The sequence below is a fragment of the Halichoeres trimaculatus genome, unplaced genomic scaffold (assembly GCF_033239565.1).
Source record: "Halichoeres trimaculatus isolate MK-OKI-2021-1 unplaced genomic scaffold, fHalTri1.1 fHalTri1_scaffold_5, whole genome shotgun sequence".
NCBI lineage: Eukaryota > Metazoa > Chordata > Actinopteri > Labriformes > Labridae > Halichoeres > Halichoeres trimaculatus.
Genome location: NW_027437183.1, coordinates 32,815,331 through 32,837,691, shown reverse-complemented (window position 1 = coordinate 32,837,691; position 22,361 = coordinate 32,815,331). Strand labels below are relative to the sequence as shown.

Here is a 22,361-nt window from a genome sequence, read left to right as displayed (position 1 = left end):
TGCTTGAGGTCCTTACCACTGCACTCGACACTCAGGGCAGCACGACTTTCTAGTTTTGCGTTCAACACTGTGTGAAATGTTTCCTTCTATTCGAATACTTGTACAAAGTTGAATAATCAGACAAAGAAGGGATTAACTTCCAGACTTGATGAAACAGTCATCCCAGTCCGAACATTGTTTACAACAATTCGCCTGGAGAAGAAACGGGACCTCCTCAAGATTAAACCATACATACCCTTTTGGTAACTATGACAATTCCCATCTCCATCAGCCAATCACAAGCTTACTTTTCCGTCCCCGATACACGTTTCACGCCATCTTGAAAATACACCCTCAGTTTGTGAAGTCGTCCACAAATTCAGAAAAACTAAGAGCAACATCAGCTCTTTCCTTTATTACTGAGGTGGCCGGCATGAACGGCTCACGAAACAAACCGGCATTAAAGAAAAACCTAACGGACGCAGAGCCCGGCTCAGAGACGAACCACAGAGAGAGAAAGACTGCAGGAGGAATGCTGAAGAAACTGAAGTCGAGGCGCAGTCAGACCACGGAGAAGTGGCCTGTGGTCACAGAGGATGAACTCCGGGCTTTGGGAGGAGATATTTCCCCGGACCATGTCCTGGGACTCCGGGCTGTCACGGAGGGTAAGTAATAGAAAGGCTTTTCGGGTTTAAATTAACTCAAGTAGGTAAAACGACACCGCTCATTATTTCCCCTTGGGTGAGTAAGGTTTAGTGAGCAGACTTCTCAGTAAAGTTAGTACTAATCGTAACATTTATACTGCCAAAACGATTTGACGAGTTGTTTTTGTTTTGGGAAAGATGCACCCCGGGGTATACCTACACTCTCCACCGAAAGTACAGTACAAAAATAATTACCTGAATGTACATCTACATCACAAAAATAGTCAAACACAGTCCGGGCCACCCGAATCACAACATTAGACAGATTACCTATTATTACGGTTACCTATTATTTTTAATGAATATACCATGTAAACTTAAACAGTGCTGGGTGGGGAAAAGTGTGTGAACCCCTGATTTCTCCAAGAGCTAACTGGAGTCAGGAGTCCGCCAACCTGGAGTCCATCAGTGAGACCAGATTGAAGGTGTTAAGCTGCCCTCAACTACAAAGACATTTACCAGTACTATTGTTGTGACCTAGTTGTAAATCAGAAAACATTTGATGATTTATTTAAATATCCAGGTAATTCCAAGGGGTTAACATACTTTTTCTTGCAGCTGTATTGTGGAGGCTGTCTGGGTCCTCTTGTTTGGGGTACTACATGTTAGGGGACCTTTCAGCCACTTTAAAGATACTAATCGAACAGCGGGGTCGAGGTAATCTTAATTAATATAGATACAATATGTTGAGCAAAAAAGAGATGCAACACTATCATAAAAGTACAAATTAAGGTAATAAATGCGTACAGATAGAGGCAAGGAAGAAGATGCACAAATGTAAACATACACTATCTAAACTCAAACACTCAGCCCCAAGATACTGAAATATGTGAAACTGGTTTAAATTTGAAGGAAAAAATACAATTAAAATGCAAACAATTGCAGTCATAGGTTTTTTTTCTTACATTGAAAGGATGGAGGAAAATAAGAGCTTCATTTGATCATCACAGTGCTTCATAGGGTAATATCTGGGTTTACAATGTCAGTCCTTCCCTGTACTATTTCTACCAGCTGTTTCAAACACAAAGTACTCTTGAATTGGTGCAGACATGTACCAATGGCTACAAGGTCCCCACATTGACCAGTAGAAGTTAAAAACCCGCCGTGTCTGCTTTCAAAACATTGGATTCACAATTTAAACTTTCTCCACATTTCACCTCAAAACCTAGTAAGTTTAAGGACACAAATATTTCATACTCTGCCTTTTAATTGACACGCATCCTGTCTTTTTCCTGTAATCTGAAAAAAAAATCTACAGTTATAGATGACCTTTGAGAAGAAGATGTAAATCCTGCCCTCAAAGTTCAAGCTTATGTTGAAACATGACAAATTCAGCACAGCTAAAACCCAAACTGCAGAGAATCAAGTAACAAAATGTGAGCTAACCTGGGTTCTTCTTGAAATAAGAAGTGAACTTCTAGGTTTTAAAGCACAGCTCTACTTATGCTGTGTATTTCAGTAGTTTGAGTTTAGCTTTAAGCGATTAATTAATTTACTTTTTGTCTCCTGGACTTGTCCCAGTCTTCCACCCACATGTATTTGTCCTGCTTAACTTGCCTCTGAGTCAGACCTCAGGGTCTGTCATCAGACACCCAGTCTGCCACAGAAGCAGCCAATTCTCAAGCTTCCCATTGTCTTTACCGTTTTCCTGGACCAAACAACAATGGCTGAACTTCCCGTCTCTCTTACTACTCTGTGCTGAAAAGCTCGGACTATAGCATTACTCACCACTACTGCAAGGAGTAGCAGCCAGAAAGCAGATACTGAAACTCTAGCTGTTCATGGAGTGCTCTCGCAGCTTTATAAGCCTGTGTGGGACAAAGTAAATTGAGTCAGAATGCATCATTTTACCAACTCTCTGTGAAATTAGACCCCTGTTTGCAAACAGGTACTTAATTTCAGACACACAACAGGCTGGCCTCTTTAACATTTGTCTAAACAAACACTAATTGTTGTTTCACATTCCAGACTATCTTTGCAAACCTGAGGACAACATCTACAACATTGACTTCACACGTTTCAAAATCCGAGACCTGGAGACGGGAACGGTGCTGTTTGAGATCGCCAAACCTCCTGTTAGTGGTAAGTCTTAGTGTATCGTCGATCACGTTTTTCTCCTGAAAGATATCAACAAGACTTTTGTACAGACACAATGATGTCATATTTTTCTATTTGTCCCATAAACAATCTTTTTTTTTTTAAACACATCCTGTTTGCTAAAACATGCTGGTATGTCATACTTTGGTGTTAAAGATTGAAAACATTGTCTTCATTAATTTACTGTTCTGATTCACTTCTCTTAAAAATTGTCTTATTTTTAACATTTAGTGAGTGATACTTTAAGTTATTTCCTGTCTATTCATGAGCCTAACATTTTTTCTGTTCAGGTCCTGTAGAGGGTGAAGATGAGGTTGGAGAAGTGGACACCAGTGCGGGTCGCTTTGTGCGGTATCAGTTTACACCAGCCTTCCTGAAACTGTGTACCGTTGGTGCCACGTAAGTGAACAAAACACGACTTTCTGCAAAAGTTGCTCTAAAAAATCTGATTCTTATGTGGTGTCTCCCGAATCTGTGCTCCTAAGGTGAAGCCTGCGATCACCTTGTTTGACTAGTGGACATTCTACCCCCAATTCAGATAAATCAATGTTTGCCTTGGTGTGTTCACAACTGGAAGATGCAAAGAAAACCTCTATTCCAGCCTCTGAAACTCTTTGTTTTATTTGTTTTTATTTTATTTTATTTTATTTTTTCGCTTTTTTCCTTTTTTTTTAAAGGAAAAGAAGGAAAAATAGGGGAAAAAAGGGGGGGGGGGGACTCTTCGTTTTCGCTGCTGTCTCTTTAAGTCTCTTTAAGGCAAACCCCCTTCCCTCTGATTGGCTAGCCCTCTAGATTCCTGTGGAGGATGAAGCTATGAGCAGATTATGATGTTTGAGGCTCCATCCCCCAAAGTGTCATGAACCAGTCTGGAGTTCCTTATGTGATGACCCCATTATTTCAGCAAGTCTAGTAAAGATCTCACTCATATTTAAAAAAACACTTTGATCAGTTTACAATCACATTAAGAGATGTCTACAACATATGAATATATAGAGGTTTAGTGTTAACATCCAGCGTTGTTACTTTATCTCCATTTTAGAGGAAATCGGTTTAATATAACACCTGACCTCTGTTTCTGTTTATAACAGCAGCTCTCCAGTACCTACCAGGTATCTCATTAAAGTTCCTGTGAGGTTTGTTACAGGCTGGTTGGTTTGTTGTTTGGAGTAGGTGTTAGACAAAGTGGGAAGCAGCATGCTGAAGACACAAGCTGTTTTGAGTTTAGAAGTGGGTGGTATTGATGTGATGATGCTGTTAAACCTCTCCCACATTTTCCCTGAGTATTCTTGTGACTAATTAAAAATCATATTGTATGGCACAGGAGGAGCTGCTTAATCATTAATTCACACAAGCAGCATGATGTTAGCATAATATTAAAACACTAACAATGACAAAAACCTCTTCTGATTTTAAGCACGCTGAGTTTTACTTCAACAACCCCATCTAAAACTAGGTTTTTATGCTTCTTTAGATAACTTTTAAATAACTTTTAAAGGAAAAAGCAAAGTAGTGTGCCATTGCGAACAGAGGTTGAGGGGAAAATTGATCTGAAATAAGTCAGATCATCAGAGAAGTGTGTGAACTGAGACTGAAGTCTCTGTTAGAAGAGGAACACTTGATTGTATTAATAGCTCCACCATGCCCTGGGTGCACACCATGTGTGCTCATTGGTGGTTATGGATGACAGTGTGCTCACACAGATATCAGGATGTCTGCTTGAGGCTGGCTGCAGAAGTACCAGAAACCACACCATGTTTATGTTTTCTGTTTTTACAGCAGACATAAACATGTTTACTGCTTGGTTTAAAACATGACTCCAGTCTGAATAGCTCATTTCTTTAACAGCACACACTGCACAGAGGGCGGTTTCTTTCAGTTTAGAAGTCATTAAGATCACAAGTTTGTCCAAGCAGATACAGCATGACTGACAGACAACTAGAGTCACAGTCTGAGGAGTTCCTGCACTTCCTGCTGCATTAATGAGCCTCTCTTCAGTCATATTTGGTTGTTAAACCTGAAACCTGTGGATTCCTAAGGTGCGTCTCAAAGCAATAAAGTTCCATCCTTCCTTCTTCCACTTGCGTCGTTCACTTGCGTCTTGGTCCCTTCCACTAGAGATGAAACGAAGAGATTCATTTTTAAGAGTAATGGGACATCCACCCCTCCGGCGACGTGTTTCAGTGATGACAGCATCAGCTGATCACCTCTGGATCATCTGTCAGTCAGCTCCAACAGCTGTTTGTGTGTCTTGGCATGTGCGCTAATAACTGATCAAACAGAAACAGTAACAGAGATTTGTCTGTTCCTTTAACCTGTTTAACACACGTAACCATGAAGAAAACCTGCTCTCTGTTTATTCTGTGTGCTGTTTAGAAGCTCACAGACCATTTAACCAGTAAAATGCATCATTATTAGATTAAGATTAATTAACTACTTAGCCTTTCTCTAGAGCACATCTGATCGTGACCTTATCCATAAAACCCACCTTATTGTGTCTCAGGAAGATAATATTTATCAGTCAGTTTTCTGTATTAATTCTCTGTTATATTGATTTAATGATGGTTGTGTTCAGTGTTTTGTGCTTTAAACTCACAGCGAACACTTTGTTACCAGATTTATGATCAGTTTCTGAACGATCCTCTGTGCCTGTCCTCAGCTCGTCTTTTCTCTCACTAAACTCTGTTGTGTTTGTGAAGTTTCATGTAAAGTCGGAGCTGCTGCAGCGTCCAATCAGAGAGTGATATTCCATATGGGGGCGTGTCGGTCAGTGAAAAGACTTCCGCAAAGCCGGCTCTCGTGTCTCCTCGATCATAGCTCCTCCGATCAGTCTCCTCCATCCTCTCTCCTCGAAGCGCAATAATCGCTTTGAGAAATCCTTCAATTTGGTGTCTCAGAAAATACTCCCGGTGCCGCAGAGGAGATAGGAGAGAGGAGACTGCAGTTCTTTGCTTTGAGACACACCCATGGTTTGGCTCCGCTCATTATGTCCGTTTGTCATCATGGTCAAAAGCTAAATACAAACAAACTGTTTTTGAGACAGCTTGTTTTATTTTGAAAGTCTGTGGGTGTTTTTAAGAAGTTTCCAGCCATGACTTCCTGTCCCGCTCAATCTTCCTTACGCTAAATTTATGCGTCACAGCTCCATGTCCGTCAAAAATAGGACGCCTGTGTGTTACCTGCAACATGACAGACCAGCCACGCAGACGAACTGTAACAGAACGGATCAGGTGTGAGTCTACACATTGACTTGAATAGAAACCTATTTGATTGGTTTGGTGTGACAGATTGGAAATGGACTGCAGACACATCTGGTGTATTTTAGCTGCTAGGGCGAGGGCTCACAGCTTGCTTCTTAAATGCACATTACAGCAATAGAAACTTGGTTGAGTTTAACATTTTAATTCCAAATAATCAATGAATGAAACAATCTATGGTCATTACACTGACTCTGTCTACAGTGACATTAAATAAACTCCTTACTTTCCTGAAATTTGCAGCTAAATTTGAAATGTCCCCTTTTTTTGTTTCAGTGTGGAGTTCACAGTGGGCGACCGGCCCATTAACAGCTTTCGAATGATTGAGAGGCATTACTTCCAGGGACGCCTTCTCAAGAACTTCGACTTCGACTTTGGGTTTTGCATTCCAAACAGCCGTAACACGTGTGAACACATCTACGAGTTTCCACAGCTTTCAGACGACACCAGTGAGTTCTAATCCGTTTCATCCATTGTATGTCTTAACATTATATTCTCTCATTGATCTTGTTTTTTTTCATGTGCCGCCTGCCCTTTCTTCCTCTTTCTCCCCCCTAGTTCGCCAAATGGTGTCACACCCTTATGAGACCAGATCAGACAGTTTCTACTTTGTTGACAACAAACTCATCATGCACAATAAGGCAGACTATGCCTACAATGGTGGTTTGTAATACCTGAGAGGAAAAATGTGTGCAATACTTCCCAGAGGAATGATTTCATGGATTACAACCACCCAGAAGCTTCTCCGGGGACAGAAAGTATTCCTTCCTTCTCTCCTTCCTTTCTTTCTCCATGGACAGAATGTTGGACATTCTTCAGAATCATTGGACCACATCTGCCTTCATGTGAACCACGGATCCATTCGTCTGTACCTCATTGGAGCTCTGTTTTTGTGACTCTGAGGAATTTTCTGTCAATTATTTCTCTGTTAAATCTGACTGAAACTGTTTGATCCGTCTTAAGGTTTGTTGTGAGTTTCGTGTCACTGCTTGAACACTTTTGCCTTATACATCTCTGCTGGAAAGGGAAACTTTGAGTTACTGACCTCTCACTGCAAAGCTGTTAAATTGACAAGAATTTACTTTACCTGAAGTGCATAAGGGTTTTTTTTAAGTTGTTTTCAGTTGAACTACCTTTTGCAAGTGACAATTTCCTTTTTGGAAAAGCTAGCATGAACTAGTCAGTTTACAGTATTGTTAGCCTTAGCTGATCATGTAGCATTAGAAACAAATGTTTGCGTTTCCTCTTCAGAAAAAGTTTCTCGTGTCAGCTGTTAGTCTCAACAACTCAGCGCTGGACATCTTTTCACAAAAACATCTCAAGCTTTCCTGACGATGCCAGGTGTCATTTCATCCCTGTTTGTCGTGGAGTCTGTTCTGTCAAACTGCAACATAAAATGAACAAAACAGTTTAGAGTTTTAAGTTACTGATCTCTCCCATACACAGTTATTTAACCCCTTAAAGTCTGTCTTTCTGGTTATTTTCTTACAAAACACTGTGAATCCTACTTTTTAAGAATCCAGTTTAGCAGGCAATTTATAGGTTACCTGGTTAAATTTATCTTTTGCTCTCAAGTTTCTGCTCCACCAATGAAGTATCACAGTAACACATAACATAGCAGCACAAAGTGATGTCTCTTTCATTGATCTATTTTTAAAGAGACATCAGGAGTTAACCTTCATCTTTTTCTATTTATTGAAGCCCTGATGTAAGGACAGGACTCCTGGCTTTGCATGCAAACGTGTAATTTCCTGTTTCTACATAGAGTCAGTCTACACCATCATTTTACTCTGAGTCGTCTTTCTGCTTGTTAATTCTTGTTTCACTGAGGCTGATTTGACTGTGGTCAGGCTCTCGTGTTGTTTGTTGTTTCCGTCGCCTGACAGGTGTTTCTGAAAGGTTTGAAGGTCCTTAAAGGGTCGAGCACTCTGAGAGTGAGAGTTTAGATTGGTCTCTGCTCTCCAAGTCATTTCCAGTCTGGATTTAAGGGGTTGTTTTCATTCCTTAGAGGAAAACAGAGGAAATTGAAAAAAGGTTACTCTCATGGCCTGCAGTACTTTAACAATATGTAAAATACACAATCTGAGTTTCCCACCCTGTTTATTATAAAACAATCAATGTGCCTTGCGTACAAGTGATATTTTTCATCTTTTTTAAATCTTTTGAATGAAATTGAACTTCATCTACCTGTGAAACCCAGCAGTGAGCTGATGGGTAAAATATTCCACTTTTCACACCACCTCTCTTACATTTGATGACTTTTTCAACATCAGTGTCTGTAACGGGGAACTTTTCAATCATGTCATTTCAAGCATAATTTATTGCTATAAAAGTAAATAACTTGACAGTTTTAGGGATTATCAAAGCATTACATGTAGCTTATTTATAAACCTTAACTGGTGTGAAGTGAGGCACACACTTGCACCTCTGTAGCCTTCCCACTTTGACCTGATACAGTTTTGACCTCAGTTTTTGTAAGCAGGCCTTCATGAACAAAACATTAGGACTTCTTTTTTAACAGCACTGCTGAATTATTTTGTCATTCAGGTTTAGTTTGTTTTTGTTATCTGAATCTGATAACCTAACTGTAATATGTCTGCACAGAAGAGACCACATGACTGACCCAAAAACTGTTTGAATCTATTCTTGAAACTGTTACCTTGACTCCTCTTTTGTACCGGCTGATTTTGTAAATGATACTTGAGTGTTGTTCCTGTTTTATGTAAATAAAATGAATAACTGCAAAACACTTGTAACCAACACTTTAGACCTACTTCAATGTTATACTCCCTGTCTGCTACAATTTGGTGTTAGCTGCAGGTTTGTATGATAATTTGTTACCTGACTGTTGAAAATTATGATGACCCAGTACATATTTTATATTCTGAATTCTTAGTATCCAGAATATTGCCAGGATCTGGATCGTACTTTTACCTCTGTCAGAAATTATGGTGACCTTGTCTTGTGTTGTTTTGCAAAGCAATCCGACCATTTATGGTGGAGTTATATACACAAATGGTGAAAACAGCCCTATCTCACAATAATGAAGAATCCTTTACAAAAATCCTGGATCCAGATCACCTCCAAAATGTAATCACTTCTTGCTTATCCCATTTTGAACATTTCCTGAAAGTTTCACCAAGATCCATTTGTTACGATTTGAGTTATGTTGTTCTCAGACAAACAGACAAACTCTCCCAAAAACATAACCTCCTTGGTGGACTTAATGATGACACAGAGCACATGCCAAGAGGTGTATGGAAACAAGAGCCCTGTTTGTCAGTTTCCCCCCGGCAGTCTAAACCTATAGCAGCATGACTAAGAGCTGGTTCAGACCTGATCCAGCTCTAACTGTAAGCTTTATCAAAAAAGGAAAGTTTTCAGTCTACTCTTAAAGGTTGAGACCGTGTCTGCTCCCTGGACCTCAACTGGTCAGTTATTCTAAAGAAGAGGAGCCTGATAACTAAAAGCTCGACCTCCCATACTACTTTTTGTTGTTTTCGCCCGACACAGCCCTCTAACACCCCCGCTTTGTTTAAAATGATTGTTGAGAGATGCGCTTGCGGTGATTATACGTAATAGAATGCACGCGCTGTCCGCGTGCTTGTGCTTGTGCTTGTGCTCGTGCATGAAGTAAACCGTGCCGAAGCCCACCTCTCCAAAGCGTGCCGAAGCACGGAAGGGAATCGTGCTTGAGCACGGCACGGTTGCGGTCACTCTGGCCTTTCCAAACGTGCTTTGCGGCTGAAGCGTGCTTAGGCACGGCACGATTGGCCAGTGTGACTGCATCCACAGAGACCCTAGGTATAACAGCAGACCTGCATGTTGAGAACGCAGTGACCTAGACTGATAATACGGAAAAAATAACTCTTTAAGATAAGATGGCCCGATGCCGTTAAGAGCTAAGTCCGTAAAGAATTTTAAACTCTATTCAATATTTTGAATGTAACCAGTGTAGAGATGCTAACACTGGAGAGATGTGCTCTCTCTTCCTGGTCCAAGTCAGTACCTGAGCTGCAGCGCTCTGAAACAGCTGAAGAGTCCTCATAGACATATTAGGACAGCCGGATTAAAGAGAGTTACAGTAGTTCAACCTGGACGACACCAAAGCATGGACTAGTTTCTCAGCATCACTTTGAGACTAGATGTGCCTGATTTTCCTGATATTACGGAGATGAAAAAAAACTCTGTCCTTGAGGCCTGTTGGATGTGAGATTTAAAGAACAGGTCCTGATTTAAAAAAGCTCCCAGGTTCCTGACAGTGGTGCTAGATGCCAGGCTGATGTGGTCCAAGACGGTGATCTGGTCAGAAGAAGTCTCTCTGAGATGTTTAGGTCCAAGAACAATGACTCCGGTCTTCTCTGAGTTCAGCAGTAAGACGTTTCTGGTCCTTGTATCCTTGAGGCATGCTTCCAGTTTAGACAAGCGGCTGGTTATTTTCGGCTTCATTGAGAAACACATTTTCTACCCTCCTGCATGGACTAAATGGAGTTTGGGAATGAGGCACACAGATGAATGAACTACATCACATCAAAGCAGTAAAGGAGAGAAAATAAGAAGTAAGGAAATAAAGGGCAAGGAGCTTTCACAAAAATCTTCCTGACATACATTATACCAAACTATTGAATATGAAATAAAATAAAAAATAAACAATTACAATACTAACAATAAACTGGAAAAAGTACAAAGCTAGGAATTGAAATAAAACAATTTCCTCCTCAGTGGAGCAGCTGTACAGTAGCAGTTATTAAATCCAATTTCATGAAGCTATACAAATAGGCAGCCATCTTTGATGTTTGCCAAACCACAGTATATAAAACCACAATATTTACACAATAGTTGATCACCCACACAATTCTGTATAACCTCGTAAGACCTGGGACCCATATGTGGACATTACATTTTTGCCTCTCAGACCCATAATACTTAATTTTTTCAACTTTGACCTACTAGCCACAATTTAGGGCACTGCCCACATCATTTTGTGGTGATATCACAACATTACACCCATTTCAGTGAAAAAAAAAAACCCAGTAGTACAATAACACTAATTGCTAACTCATGACCAACAACCCCACTTTCTGTACAAAGTCCAAGTTTGGTTATTATACTTATTAGGTCCTACTTATCCCAAACAGCAAGTAGAAATAAAATATGCACACAAGATAAAAGTTTGGGTCTCAGGAGGTTGAAATATCAATAGAAATAATATTACATAGCAAACTCAAGAAAATGAAGACCGTTTTTTTTTTTTTTAACAACAACTAAGGTTGTGGCCATTTAGGAAAATGAGCTGAAAAACATTTCATCTTTTCTATCTGGGTTTTGGACCCTCGGACCAGAAATGTTCTGAAGACCCTTATCTCCAATATGGAGCAGAAAATAAAACTTGTGCGTTAGTTTAAAATGACTGAGAGCCTAGACATCCCACTACTGATCGAGATACTACATTACCCAGAATCCTCAGCTCAAAACAGACCGCGGTACCCTGCACATGTTTCCATCATGGCCGCCCCCTCTGAAAAGATGGTCGGTGTTGGTGAAGACTCCAGCAGCAGTGACGACGAGGTGCTGAGGAGATGTCAGGAGGCAGTGTGGGAGACTAAACCAGACAAGAAGAAAGGTGAAGGTTTTTATTGTTACCACGTTAATAATTTGGTACAAAGCGAACACATTAGTGCAAAGACTGACAAACTCCTGACAGCAGTGAGATACTAGCACTGTGAGATACCCAATGCTGCTCCTCATTCACACACAGAGGAGGTAAAAGTGTGTAAATGTTTGGCCGAGGTTACAGGACAGTCAAACTATTGGAAACTTTTTATTTACTGCTTGCTCGGTCCAGCTTATTGAACAAAAGAGGTGACTCGGATTCATGTACACATCACTACATCACATGCAAATTATTCTTGAGTCCTTTTTTAAACAACTTTTTTGCAGATGGAGACAGCATTGTACCACAGTCAAAGCGGTAAGAAATCCTACTATAATTGTCTAACTTTACTTTGAATAGCTATTGAACTGTAGCAACAGTACGGTGGCCCTTTAGTGTAAAAAACGACAATAACAACGACAAAAAAAGAAAACACAAACAGGAAAGATGATGCAAATAAATCTAACTCAGCAGTTAACTCATAGGCTGCCAACCATTTTCAGCACTGAGAGCCCCATACTGCCAGCCTGTTTTAGAGTATGTGGACAGTCTTTCAAGACCCACAGACGACTGTTTTCTATGACTACCTAAACACAGAATCTACCAAAAGAAAGAGTAGACTCGCTTCTTTCACCAGGAAAAAGTTTGTTTCTACCCTTTTGCCATTCTTTATTGATCAGTTGAAGGATTTTGACTGGTTTCACCAAAAACACCTATTTTGACCATTTTTGATTAGTTTTCACCGCTTATCATCCAAATAGAGCAACGTTGACACCAGCTGTGCTAATTTGTCAGTACACTAGTTTATAAGCCTGATGTTGACGACAAGCTCCACCAGACTGTCCCCAGCCTGCCCCAATGAAAAACATAATCAACATCAATCGACGTCAATGGCAACCAATGTCTTAAGAAGATATTGTGGTCACGAGTTGGTCTAATAAGAGGCACAGCTCACACGACAGAGAGGTCTGCACCCTGTAGCTGTCAGTGAGGAGGCCCCAAACCCTCCTCTTGAGTCAGCAATTTCAGTATGGCCCCCGCCAACGATTGACTTTATTACTGTATCAGGAACAGATGGGTGATGTCAGAGATTCTTTCCATATATTAAATTATTATATATTGTACAGTCTATGGTTTAAAAGAAGTAGAGTTAAGCAGACAACAGAACTTTTTTTTATTCTATAGCTGAGGTTAGAAATGGCTTTTCTGAGCGAGCTTCACGGGCCGGGCAACTTTTAGGCTATTGGACAATGTGGCAAGTACTGCAACAAAAACAAACCAAAATGTCCTCTGAAAACGGAAAAGAAGTGACCCTGCTGCACTTACATTGTGTTTCAAACCCACTTACAAAACCCTTTCTGTTTTCTCTTAAGTGTTTGTGTTTTCTTTCTTTGTTTTCCATTTCTTTTCTGTTTTTGCATTTTTTTTTTTGGTTGTTGTTTCATCTTTTTTGTCTCATGTTTTGTACTTCAGGGCCACCCTTATATAGTCTATAGAGTGTAAAAGTTCAAAATGATAGAGTCTTAGTGTTCAGTAATCTAATAGTACATGTCTGTTTCAACTGACAAATGATATGTTCAACAAAATCAATGGGCACACATCAGCATTTAAATTTCATACAAAGGTGTAAATATCAGAAGTTCATAAAGTATTTTTTTCGCTGTGTTTCAGTGTCGTTGTTGCTGAACACGAACATGATGGAAATGAGCTCCAGGTCACAAAAGGTTTTCAAACACACGTGGCCAAAAAGTTGGGGAGTTTCCTCGACAGGTAAGTTGTAGTTTAGCTTTTCTGCTATCCTTTAGCACAGAAACGTTTTTATTAAACCACCAGCTTATAAAATGCTTGTTTCTGTCAGTTATATCACAGAAAAGCAGATCGAAAATTCAACCTGTGTTGACCCTACAAAGTGTGAGGATGATGATGATGATGATGATGAAGGTAAACTTGTACTGATAAATTGGCTGATTTTATTGGGATCCTGTGCTCTTTAAATGTGTGCTGCCCCACCTGTTTATTTATTAGATTTTCCTTTTGTAGGATTTCGTCTGTTCTCTTCATCAGTCCCAGGAACAAAAGCTGATGATCCTCCTGCCCCTGTGAGGCGTCGACCTTTACCCAGCTCAAGGTTTTTGATCTTTTGTGGAATCTTTGAAGAATAATTTAACTAATGCACAAACTCTTTGGTTTTTCACATTTGCACACTGAATGTTTCTCTGTTTGTTACAGTGACAGTGACAGTGAGATGGAAACGAGGCTCAGAGAGGCAGCAGTGTCAGTCAAAGACCTACTACCCTCGGCTGCTGAGCCTTCATCGCTCTCAACTCCCTCTGCGGAACCTCCCAGCTCAGAAAAAATCAAGAAAAAGAAGAAAGTAGCGGAGGAAGAGGAGAGTCATGTTGTTAAGAAAAAGAAAAAGACTGGAACAAATCAAGAAGAAAGTGACTCTGAAGCTTCTCACAACAATGCAAACTTAGAGGCTGAGCACACAGGAACTAAAGTGAAACGGAAAAAGAAAAAGAAGCAGAAAGAAGAATTAAACATGGCAGACTGAGGATCTCCGACCTGGATCACCTCTTTAGGGATTTTTGTTGGTCTCCCAGTCTGCCTCCAGCTTGAACTAACAGAATGGTTGTACATTTTTACATAGTTTTGTATACAAGATGCATGGAGCTCATTAAACTAAAAATGAGAACTTTTTCAGTAAAAACCTTCTCATGCTTGTTCCTGAAATAGACTTTACTTTATGAAAGATACACATTCAGAATGTGAGAGCATTTCAAGGCAGTGACATAAAAAATAAAGGTAACATTTAATAAAAGTTTTAACTTGGTATACAATTTCTCAATATTACTGCGAGCGTTGTAAGAAAACTCATTTTGGTGTTGATTTCTAGATTAATTGTTTTATCAAGTGAATCTTCTCTCATGTTGATCGTTGTTCGGATTACAGTTTCAGAGGGTCTTTGACACATCAGAGCTGAGTCCTCCTACGTGGTCCCTGACTCCCAAGTTTTCAGGAAGTTCACACCAGAGGTAGCCGCTCAACCCAAACACAGTCACACTGCAGCTGAGAGAAACTGAGCCTTTCTACTGGGCAGTGGACACCAGCTGAGAGGGAATATATGAGATGTCTGTCGGTGAAGGTGAGAGCAAATGAGACTGATGACTTTCTGTTGATTGAGAGGTGGGATACAGCTCCAGGCCCTCAGAGGAAGCTGTCATAAACAGAACAGAAAGTTGTTAAACAGAACCAAAGTATATCTAGTGAGGTCTCACTAAACTACATTTGGACTGTGCACAGGCTACTTGTATGAAACTAAAGCTCTGTACATGCAGAAACTCAACAACTCTTACAGCTGACGTCTTGAAATGAATGGATTTATCATGATGTGAAAATGTGAAAGTTTAAAAAATCACATCAGAGGACACATGATGAGATTAAAGTTATGAAATAAAGCAAAGAGGTTACTCGGAATGCAGAGTCAGAAATATTTGGGGCCAAGATGTCGTTTTCAGGTGAAAAAGTTCCTGGTAAAACTCAGATCCTGATCCTGACATAAAAACATCCTGTCATATTTTCCACATATCGCCCCCTAATGGAGAACATGTTCCTTGGTCAGTAGCAGATTTTGCCGATGTTTACGCAGCACGTAACACTGCAGAAAACTGAACACTTATCATTTTATACAGTCTAGGTTACGCACTCAGCCATAAAAAACAGACTCTTACAGCATTAAAAAAAAACATTTACTGCAGAGCTCAGAAAAAATCTTGGGCTTAAAACGCTGATTTCACTATTGGCACCCACTGTACATTGAGTGAGTTTTTTTTCTATCTCTGCAGTTTGGAAGTCATTAGGATCGTTTGATTTTTCAATCAGAGACACAGCTTAGGCCCTGTAGCTGTTAAAATGAAACTCACAGCCGAAGTCATAAAGAAGGTGGATGCGTCTGCGGATTGGCTTTATTTCACGGTATCAGGAACAGACGGGTGACGTCACGGAGGCTACGTCTATGCTTTATACTGTCTATGGTCTATGCTGATAAATAAAGAGCAGGTCTACAGACAAAGGATCTATATTCCTGATATTAGGTCTTTTGATAAAATACAACAATTGAATTACATCCAGTATGCAACAAATATAATAATCTAATGACAGAGGTTTTTTAACTGCTGATTTGTGGATGGAGTTCTAATTAATTCATGAACACAGAATTGTGACGGGTTATGGTATAGATTTCAGAACATTTGGATTGGGATTTGATATGTTGTCAGTTAGGATAAGAAAAGCTTATCAGTAAAGGAGACAACAACAGCAGTCACCGTTTTGTACTTTGCCACCGAACTGCACAATAAATATATCTGTAAGCCTCTGCACAAATTTCTGCAGCGTCCAAAAATGTCATGCAGATGTGAGTTATTTTTACTTGACTCAACTTAAGCGCTGAACTGAGGCAAATTTATTGACTTTGCTCAAGCAGTGATTTACCAATAAAGAGGCAGACGCTTTCTTGCCCGGAGTTACATCAATACACTTTCTGCGTCATACATTTAAAGCTATAGTTTAAAAATATAGCTACAGGAACTGTTAAGCTCAGTATACCATTAGTCCTGAGACCATGGGTAACAGGTAGTATATCTCAGTCCAGAGCTATAAAAGCTGAGCTTGTTGTTTCATTCACTGGCAGTGTCTCTTGTTAATATGTACAAATATTGAAGTGTAACTACAACAGCTTGTGGATCTACAGATATTTATAGGGGAGCTGTTTTTGTTTTTCTATGTGTAGCCAAAATGATCAAAAGTCCCTCAAGAAAAGAAGATTTGCAAACATTTGAAGGAAAAGTGGTTACAGCATTTCAGAACAAAACACTGTAGATTTGAGGTAGGGGACCTGTTATGTTCAGATGCCCACCTGGCACAGGTGTGTGTGGCTGCAGATGCAGAGAGTCTTCCTGTAGGGGTGGGTCAGTCTGTTCTTCAGGATCTGCTGTCAGAATCTACCACAAACACAGATTTTTTTTTTTTAAATCAACATAAGTTAAACTCTATATAACTGACCAACAATGATGCGACTTGGTTACCTGTCTGACGGCGGCCAGGCTGGTCAGCGTCCCCAGGCTGCTGCTGTCAGTGATGACCATGGCCTGAGACAGCAGACTGGAAGGATGGTACTGGGGTGATTCAGACTTGTTGTACACTGTAATGACAGATTTATTAATATTTACTCAGTAGTTGTGTTAAACTTGTGTCATTGTGTGTCTGCAGTCTTACTGTGACATGGCAGCTGTGCCATTGTTGCCATGAAGGGATTGGCACCCATGTGACTGTGGAGCTGCTGTGATAACGGCTGCTGGGGCGAGCCATGGAGCTGCTGCTGGAATGAGATGGGCTGCAGAGTGGTGAAACCGGCCCCCACGTTGTTGATAACAGGCACGGTCTGAGGCTGTGCGGAGGCTAAACCTGTGAACCAATCAGCAAAGGTGTTATTCTTTGTATCTGCTTTTCAAACGCTGCCAGAAAAGAGGAATTCAGAGAGATGAAGTTACCAATCAGAAGTGAGGACTCTCCCAAGCTCATGACGCTGGGCAGGGAGGCCATGATGAGGCTCTGTGAGGAGGCGGGGGAGGCAGACAAACTGTGCAGTGAAGTCAGGGTGCTCACAGGGGGCAGTGGGCCACTGCTGGACACCTGAGACCAAAAACACGTCAACATGCAGTAAATAAAGCCAGGCTGCAGTATGTCAACTGGTGTTGTGCTGTGACACTCACCTGTTTGGGGGTGTGTGTCTCAAGGAGTGTGTGGCTGGGTTCCAGTTGGACAGGGCTGACCACAAGACGCCCGGTCCTCTCCCCTCCTCTGCTTCTACCTGAGATCACGGTGTCACACAGAATCTGCTGGCTGTACTTAACACCTGGGAAACAAGAGGACCTCAGATCTCACAACTCTGACATAAATCACATTCGAACATCATAAGATCAATGAGCGGTTTGAGCAGGAGGACCAGGAGCAAGTGCAGGCATGTCTACAAGAGTGTGCAGCAGGTTACAGGAAAGTCCACAGATCTTGCACAGTCAAGTCTAGTTTCGTCTCACTCTTCCATATTTAGAAGAGTTTTGATTTCACTTTTAAAACTTTGTTTGGACTTGAGGGGTATTACCATGCTCAGGACTTGGTGGCAGGTTGGGGTGAGAGGAGGAGGCAGATTGGTTTGCATAAGGTGTGTCGAGGGCCAGTTTGTGTCTGAAGGCCTCCTCTTTGCGGCGGTTGGCGAACCAGTTGTACACCCGCACCTCAGTGACGAGGTTTGAGCCCAGGCCGGCCAGCTGTGAGGGAGACACCCCTCTCTGCAGACACTCTGCCCTGGGTTTGAGGAAGAGGAGGAGGACATGTATCTGATCAGTAAGGATTTACATTTTGTCAACACATTCAAGCACAGTATCCCTTTGAGTAAGACCAAGTGATCACTTAACTCAGGATGTTAGATTTTAGAGTTGCGTTCAATGTAATCAACAACTAACACTGCACTACTTAAACTTTAAGTGTTCTTTTCTCCTTATAGGTAAAAAAACAAACGTAGACTTAATACAAGACACGTTCACCTGACAAGTCAAAAAACCTCTTAGTTCAATACATTAAAGACAAAAGTTACACCCTGCTTGAAAAATGTGTCAGTGGGGTGAGAACAAAACAAATACTTGTCAAATATTCTTGAAATAAGAACTTTCTAAAACAAGGAGCTTGACACGTTCATTTTTGTCTCTTTTCAGTATTTGCAGCGAGGTTATGTCAGCCTGCTGTTGTTTCGTCAGAAACAGGGCCCAAGTCAAAAATGCTTCATCAAGCTGTTTGTAGTTTGCTTTGAGTTTTAATGAAGAACATTTTTCTTTTATCAACTTTAAACTGTGAACTATTCTTTTTTAACTTTAAATCCTAATAGATGTAGCTTTATGTTGCCACTCTGTTTGATTCAGTATTTTTTTTTCAGTATTTTTTTTTACCACGCTGGTAGATTGTTTGCCCCTTTACAAGCTGCTCATGTACATTTTTTGTCATTTCATATCGTAAAGTAAGACATTTTTTTGTACATGTCAGGTAAATGTGGCTCATATTAGGTCTTTATGATAGTTCTTATTCAAAAATAAAAATTAACACTTGTTTTAGGTTTCAGTTTTTGCAGTGTTAGACGCTTGTTTACACCTTCAGCTCAGCAGACGGCAGGTGATTTTAGCATCAGACCGGGGGCTGAGTTGAACAGAAGTAGGCCTAAGAGTCATAACATGATTACTGTCTCTGGTCTTGCTGCTTACAAGGATCTTCAGTGTCTGATTCAATTTCAGATTAAAGTGAGTTGTGAACGTTGATGCTAACTGAAGTACTGTGTAGTCACTTTGGCTAGCTAATTGGCTAGTAAGCTAACCCTGATTTGTCATTTGGTTCTTGGCAACCCTTCATTTTTTAGAGAAGCAGGCAAATATATCAGTCATTTATGATATTAGTATTACCCGTGACAACACAGACATGCTTTCAAGCAGATTCATTTGCGTAAATTCATTTAGTTTTCGTTACAGACAATGCTAACACGCTTATTAGCACTTAGCTTAATTTCGAGCTAAAAGATGATCAAATGCAATTAGGTTTTTTTTTTTGTAAAACAGTTATCGGAAGCTATCCTTCAGGAATAAAAACAGGAAAATCCTCTACATGGTAAATGAAATCGTTATCCCAAGAGATACACCATTTGACTGTCAAAAATGTCATTAAATTTAAATTTTTAAGTTAAGCTTATTTTATTCTACCTAAATACTCAAACTGATAAGACAAAGATGCTCTATTTTATCAGACCAAAGAGGCTCATAAACTGTAAATACATTCACTTGCCCATTAAACTAGAATAAATCATTTTCTGCCTCCTCTTATGAAATTTGTGTGATATGCAAAGGTTAATTGTGGTTGATTTTCACTGTTTGTATTTGGAAGAGACTGACTAAAAGATAATCACTTATTATTCTACATCTCATTTCATGAGATGTAGAAAATATTTCACCTTTTTGGGCAGAAGTGTTAATAGAAAACCAGGAATAGGCATAAAGGTGATCCTCACTCAAATTTTTAACTTATTCAGTCTTTAAAATTTATTTGTAGAATTAAAAAATATGGCTCAGTGATAAGTACTTGGCCCCTTCACTTATATAATACAAAGATTACCTCCCTAATCCCACACACGACTTGGTCTCATTGGGCTGTGCTGACAAAACAAGCAGTAAAACTTGGAGAAAGTAATTTGAACCCAGGTTTAATCTCAATCCATCGCTGTGTCTCACCTGTTGCACTCATCCACTAACCCCTCCCTCTCCTCCTTGCTGGGGTTCTTCTGTCGCTCATAGGCGTGGAAGAGGATCTGGAGGGATGCTGGACCCCATTTGAACCTGTTTCTCCGTCCTTTCCTGTTGTCTTCCCCCGGCTCCTCTGCAGCTGCAACCCCGTGTTTGGCATTGGTGAATTCTGAAAGATGATTTTATTTTTATTGTGTAATTTCAACACTTCATATGTGATGTTTCCTGAAGCAGTTAGTGTTAGTGTGTGCAGCTCTCCAGCTGCTGGTGTACTCACGCTGGCTGATCTCACACTGCTTCTTGACATACCAGGTGTACAGAGCAGCTCTCTTCTGGTTTTTCATAGGCGTGCCTTTGTTGAGGTGCTGGGAGAGGTGGGACTGGTTTAATCCTGTGGACTCCACCACCTCTCTCTGAGGGAGGTTGTGCTGCTGCATGTAGCTCTTCACCATTTTTGCAACCTGCCAGGGGTCCCCTCTTTAAGACAAGGACATGCTTTTTGTTTGTACTTTCTAACTTTAAATCTCTTGTGATCAGAGGTCTGTTCTTCCTTTGTCCCTAAGAGTTAAACTCTTTCTTTGTCAGGCACAGGGACTCACATTAGACATAAAACAGGGTCACTCAGCAGAGAAGGAGAGGGAGCTTATTGACTGAAAGAGATAAGAGAAAGCACACAGGAGCAAAGTCCAGCCCTTTGAAACCAGTGGAGGGGAAAAAACCTGTGAAAGGTTTATGAGACCTATTTTAATACTTTCTAACTGAAATGTTAAGACCAGAAAAATACGCAACATCTCTAAAACACATGATTTTGATGCATTTATAGCCAGCACATAGGCAGATTTAAACATTGTTTTAAAAGTTTAAAAGTGTTAATTAAGAAATTAACCTTTCTTATGTCTGTAATTTATTATTTAATAGTACAAAATGAACTGTGAACTGGTATACTCAACGTGCACAGTGCAAAGTGAATCCAAATTTTTATAAATTAAAAAAAAAAAAAAAAACAGGCCCAAAACTCATAGGTCAATATATGACTCATGCATTATGTAAACCCAGCTCCACATGTCCAGCCCTGCTCCATTTATCTTCACCTATGCATGTAGCTTATTTATTAAGAAATGGTCACAGAATAATGATGGAGTCGGGTAATTAGTAACCAGCAAAGGAGGAACCCTCTTTAAATTCGCCTCAGAAGCCAGATTGCTGAGAGAGAGAGAGAAGCAGAGACACGGGCAAAGGAGGGAGGTTTAGGTAAAGAGAGGAGGAACGAAGCTTAGGGAGAATAAATGTCAAGAGGGGATGTGATCAGGTAAACTCTTTGGTTTCTTAGGGCATTTTTTTGTGTTGCAGAGAAAGAAAAAGAGAGAAATAAGGATTAGAGGTGTTATTATTTGGCCGGCTGAGGTCTTTTTTGGAGGAAAAGACAAATTGCAGAGTGAGAATAAAAGTTAATAATTAGATATTGAGGGATTTTTTGCCGTGGAGCTTGTTTTGATCTACTCACTGCAGTAGATGATCAACCTCAGCCCTCATTTTGGCCGCGTCCTCCGGGGGAAGCTTCTCCAGCTCTCGGAATATAGGTGGTGGGAAATCCATTTCTCCCTCCTCAGAGCTCTCCCCGTCCCCCCTTTCTCCCCTCTCCACCCTGGCGCTCGCCCTGTCTCGCTCCAGTTCGCCCAAGGCCTGGATCAGAACATCCCGGGACAGTCCTGATCCCAGCAGAGCCCAGATCAGCTGCTCCTGCAGGGCGGTCAGACGGCTCGGCCTCGGCTTGGCCCTCTCTTCTATCCTGTCCTCCATGACTCTGATGGCTCACCTCGCTGCTGCCTTGCAAACAAACACTGCTCTCGTGTGCGCTTGTTCACTCATTCGACAGCCAGACAGGCAGCAGTCTAACCTCCCTTCTTCTTCTTTCCCTCTTCAGCTTAAGCATTTACTTTCATTTTCCCGAGTTGAGTTTCCTCTCGTTGTGTCCTAAGCTGCCTGGATTTTGCTCTCCACCTGCTGTTTTGTATTCAAAGGTCAATTTTTCTTTTTTTCCCCCTCCTGTTCACCCCCTCCTCCTTACATGCGCCCTGTGAACTTTGTCCCCTCTCCCTGAGTCCCAAACAGTGACCAAAGTACAACTTAAAAAACAGTGCATTAAAGTGAGGGGATGTTACTCTTGAATGAAGAGCTGCAGAGAAAACAGATCAGATCTCAAAGCAGAGAAGAAGACGAGTAAAAACACATCAGAGAGCTGTACTTTACTATGGATGTAAACATTTCTGATTCTAACTTAAAACAAACTCTGGGTTGCTTTCAAAGCTTTTCTTAACATTTCACTAGTAATCACTTT

General features: G+C 40.7%; 3 protein-coding genes across 5 annotated transcripts; 2 read left to right on the top strand and 1 right to left on the bottom strand.

Moving 5' to 3' along the window:
• The first annotated feature begins 3 nt into the window (after positions 1–3).
• unc119b (unc-119 lipid binding chaperone B) lies at positions 4–8,772 on the top strand. Its single transcript, XM_074670822.1, has 5 exons — positions 4–644; positions 2,652–2,765; positions 3,071–3,179; positions 6,311–6,483; positions 6,593–8,772. Exons 1-5 carry the CDS (start codon positions 149–151, stop codon positions 6,703–6,705), a joined length of 1,005 nt encoding a protein of 334 aa, XP_074526923.1. The 5' UTR covers positions 4–148; the 3' UTR covers positions 6,706–8,772.
• A 2,726-nt stretch (positions 8,773–11,498) lies between these two features.
• cunh12orf43 (chromosome unknown C12orf43 homolog) lies at positions 11,499–14,390 on the top strand. Of its 3 annotated transcripts, none has more exons than XM_074669301.1 (6): positions 11,499–11,657; positions 11,975–12,005; positions 13,359–13,457; positions 13,546–13,620; positions 13,726–13,815; positions 13,917–14,390. In XM_074669301.1, the coding sequence occupies exons 1-6, from the start codon at positions 11,540–11,542 to the stop codon at positions 14,239–14,241; spliced, it is 738 nt and encodes a 245-aa protein (XP_074525402.1). In that variant the 5' UTR covers positions 11,499–11,539; the 3' UTR covers positions 14,242–14,390. The 3 variants fall into 3 exon arrangements, with proteins under 3 accessions (XP_074525402.1, XP_074525401.1, XP_074525400.1); XM_074669300.1 differs by having other exon boundaries at positions 13,546–13,623; XM_074669299.1 differs by having other exon boundaries at positions 13,546–13,628; positions 13,728–13,815; positions 13,917–14,389.
• A 218-nt stretch (positions 14,391–14,608) lies between these two features.
• On the bottom strand, positions 14,609–22,019 carry hnf1a (HNF1 homeobox a). The gene is made up of 10 exons (XM_074669298.1): positions 21,528–22,019; positions 20,301–20,500; positions 20,012–20,192; positions 17,848–18,050; positions 17,459–17,601; positions 17,237–17,378; positions 16,962–17,150; positions 16,772–16,887; positions 16,603–16,687; positions 14,609–14,904 (listed from the first exon to the last, which is right to left on the bottom strand). Exons 1-10 carry the CDS (start codon positions 21,821–21,823, stop codon positions 14,777–14,779), a joined length of 1,683 nt encoding a protein of 560 aa, XP_074525399.1. The 5' UTR covers positions 21,824–22,019; the 3' UTR covers positions 14,609–14,776.
• Positions 22,020–22,361: the final 342 nt, after the last annotated feature.

What these genes read in the sequence shown, in the direction of transcription:
- unc119b (XM_074670822.1), top strand. Translation starts at nt 149, where the DNA reads ATGAAACAGTCATCCCAGTCCGAACATTGTTTACAACAATTCGCCTGG. An exon ending in CTGTGTACCGTTGGTGCCAC is followed by an intron (nt 3,180 to 6,310) that starts GTAAGTGAACAA and finishes TTTTTGTTTCAG; the next exon opens with TGTGGAGTTCACAGTGGGCG. An exon ending in ACAGCTTTCAGACGACACCA is followed by an intron (nt 6,484 to 6,592) that starts GTGAGTTCTAAT and finishes TCTCCCCCCTAG; the next exon opens with TTCGCCAAATGGTGTCACAC.
- cunh12orf43 (XM_074669299.1), top strand. Translation starts at nt 11,540, where the DNA reads ATGGCCGCCCCCTCTGAAAAGATGGTCGGTGTTGGTGAAGACTCCAGC. An exon ending in TTGGGGAGTTTCCTCGACAG is followed by an intron (nt 13,458 to 13,545) that starts GTAAGTTGTAGT and finishes TGTTTCTGTCAG; the next exon opens with TTATATCACAGAAAAGCAGA. An exon ending in CGACCTTTACCCAGCTCAAG is followed by an intron (nt 13,816 to 13,916) that starts GTTTTTGATCTT and finishes TGTTTGTTACAG; the next exon opens with TGACAGTGACAGTGAGATGG.
- hnf1a (XM_074669298.1), bottom strand. Translation starts at nt 21,823, where the DNA reads ATGGAGGACAGGATAGAAGAGAGGGCCAAGCCGAGGCCGAGCCGTCTG. An exon ending in GCAGTGTGAGATCAGCCAGC is followed by an intron (nt 20,193 to 20,300) that starts GTGAGTACACCA and finishes ATCATCTTTCAG; the next exon opens with AATTCACCAATGCCAAACAC. An exon ending in AGAGTCCTCACTTCTGATTG is followed by an intron (nt 17,151 to 17,236) that starts GTAACTTCATCT and finishes ATTGGTTCACAG; the next exon opens with GTTTAGCCTCCGCACAGCCT.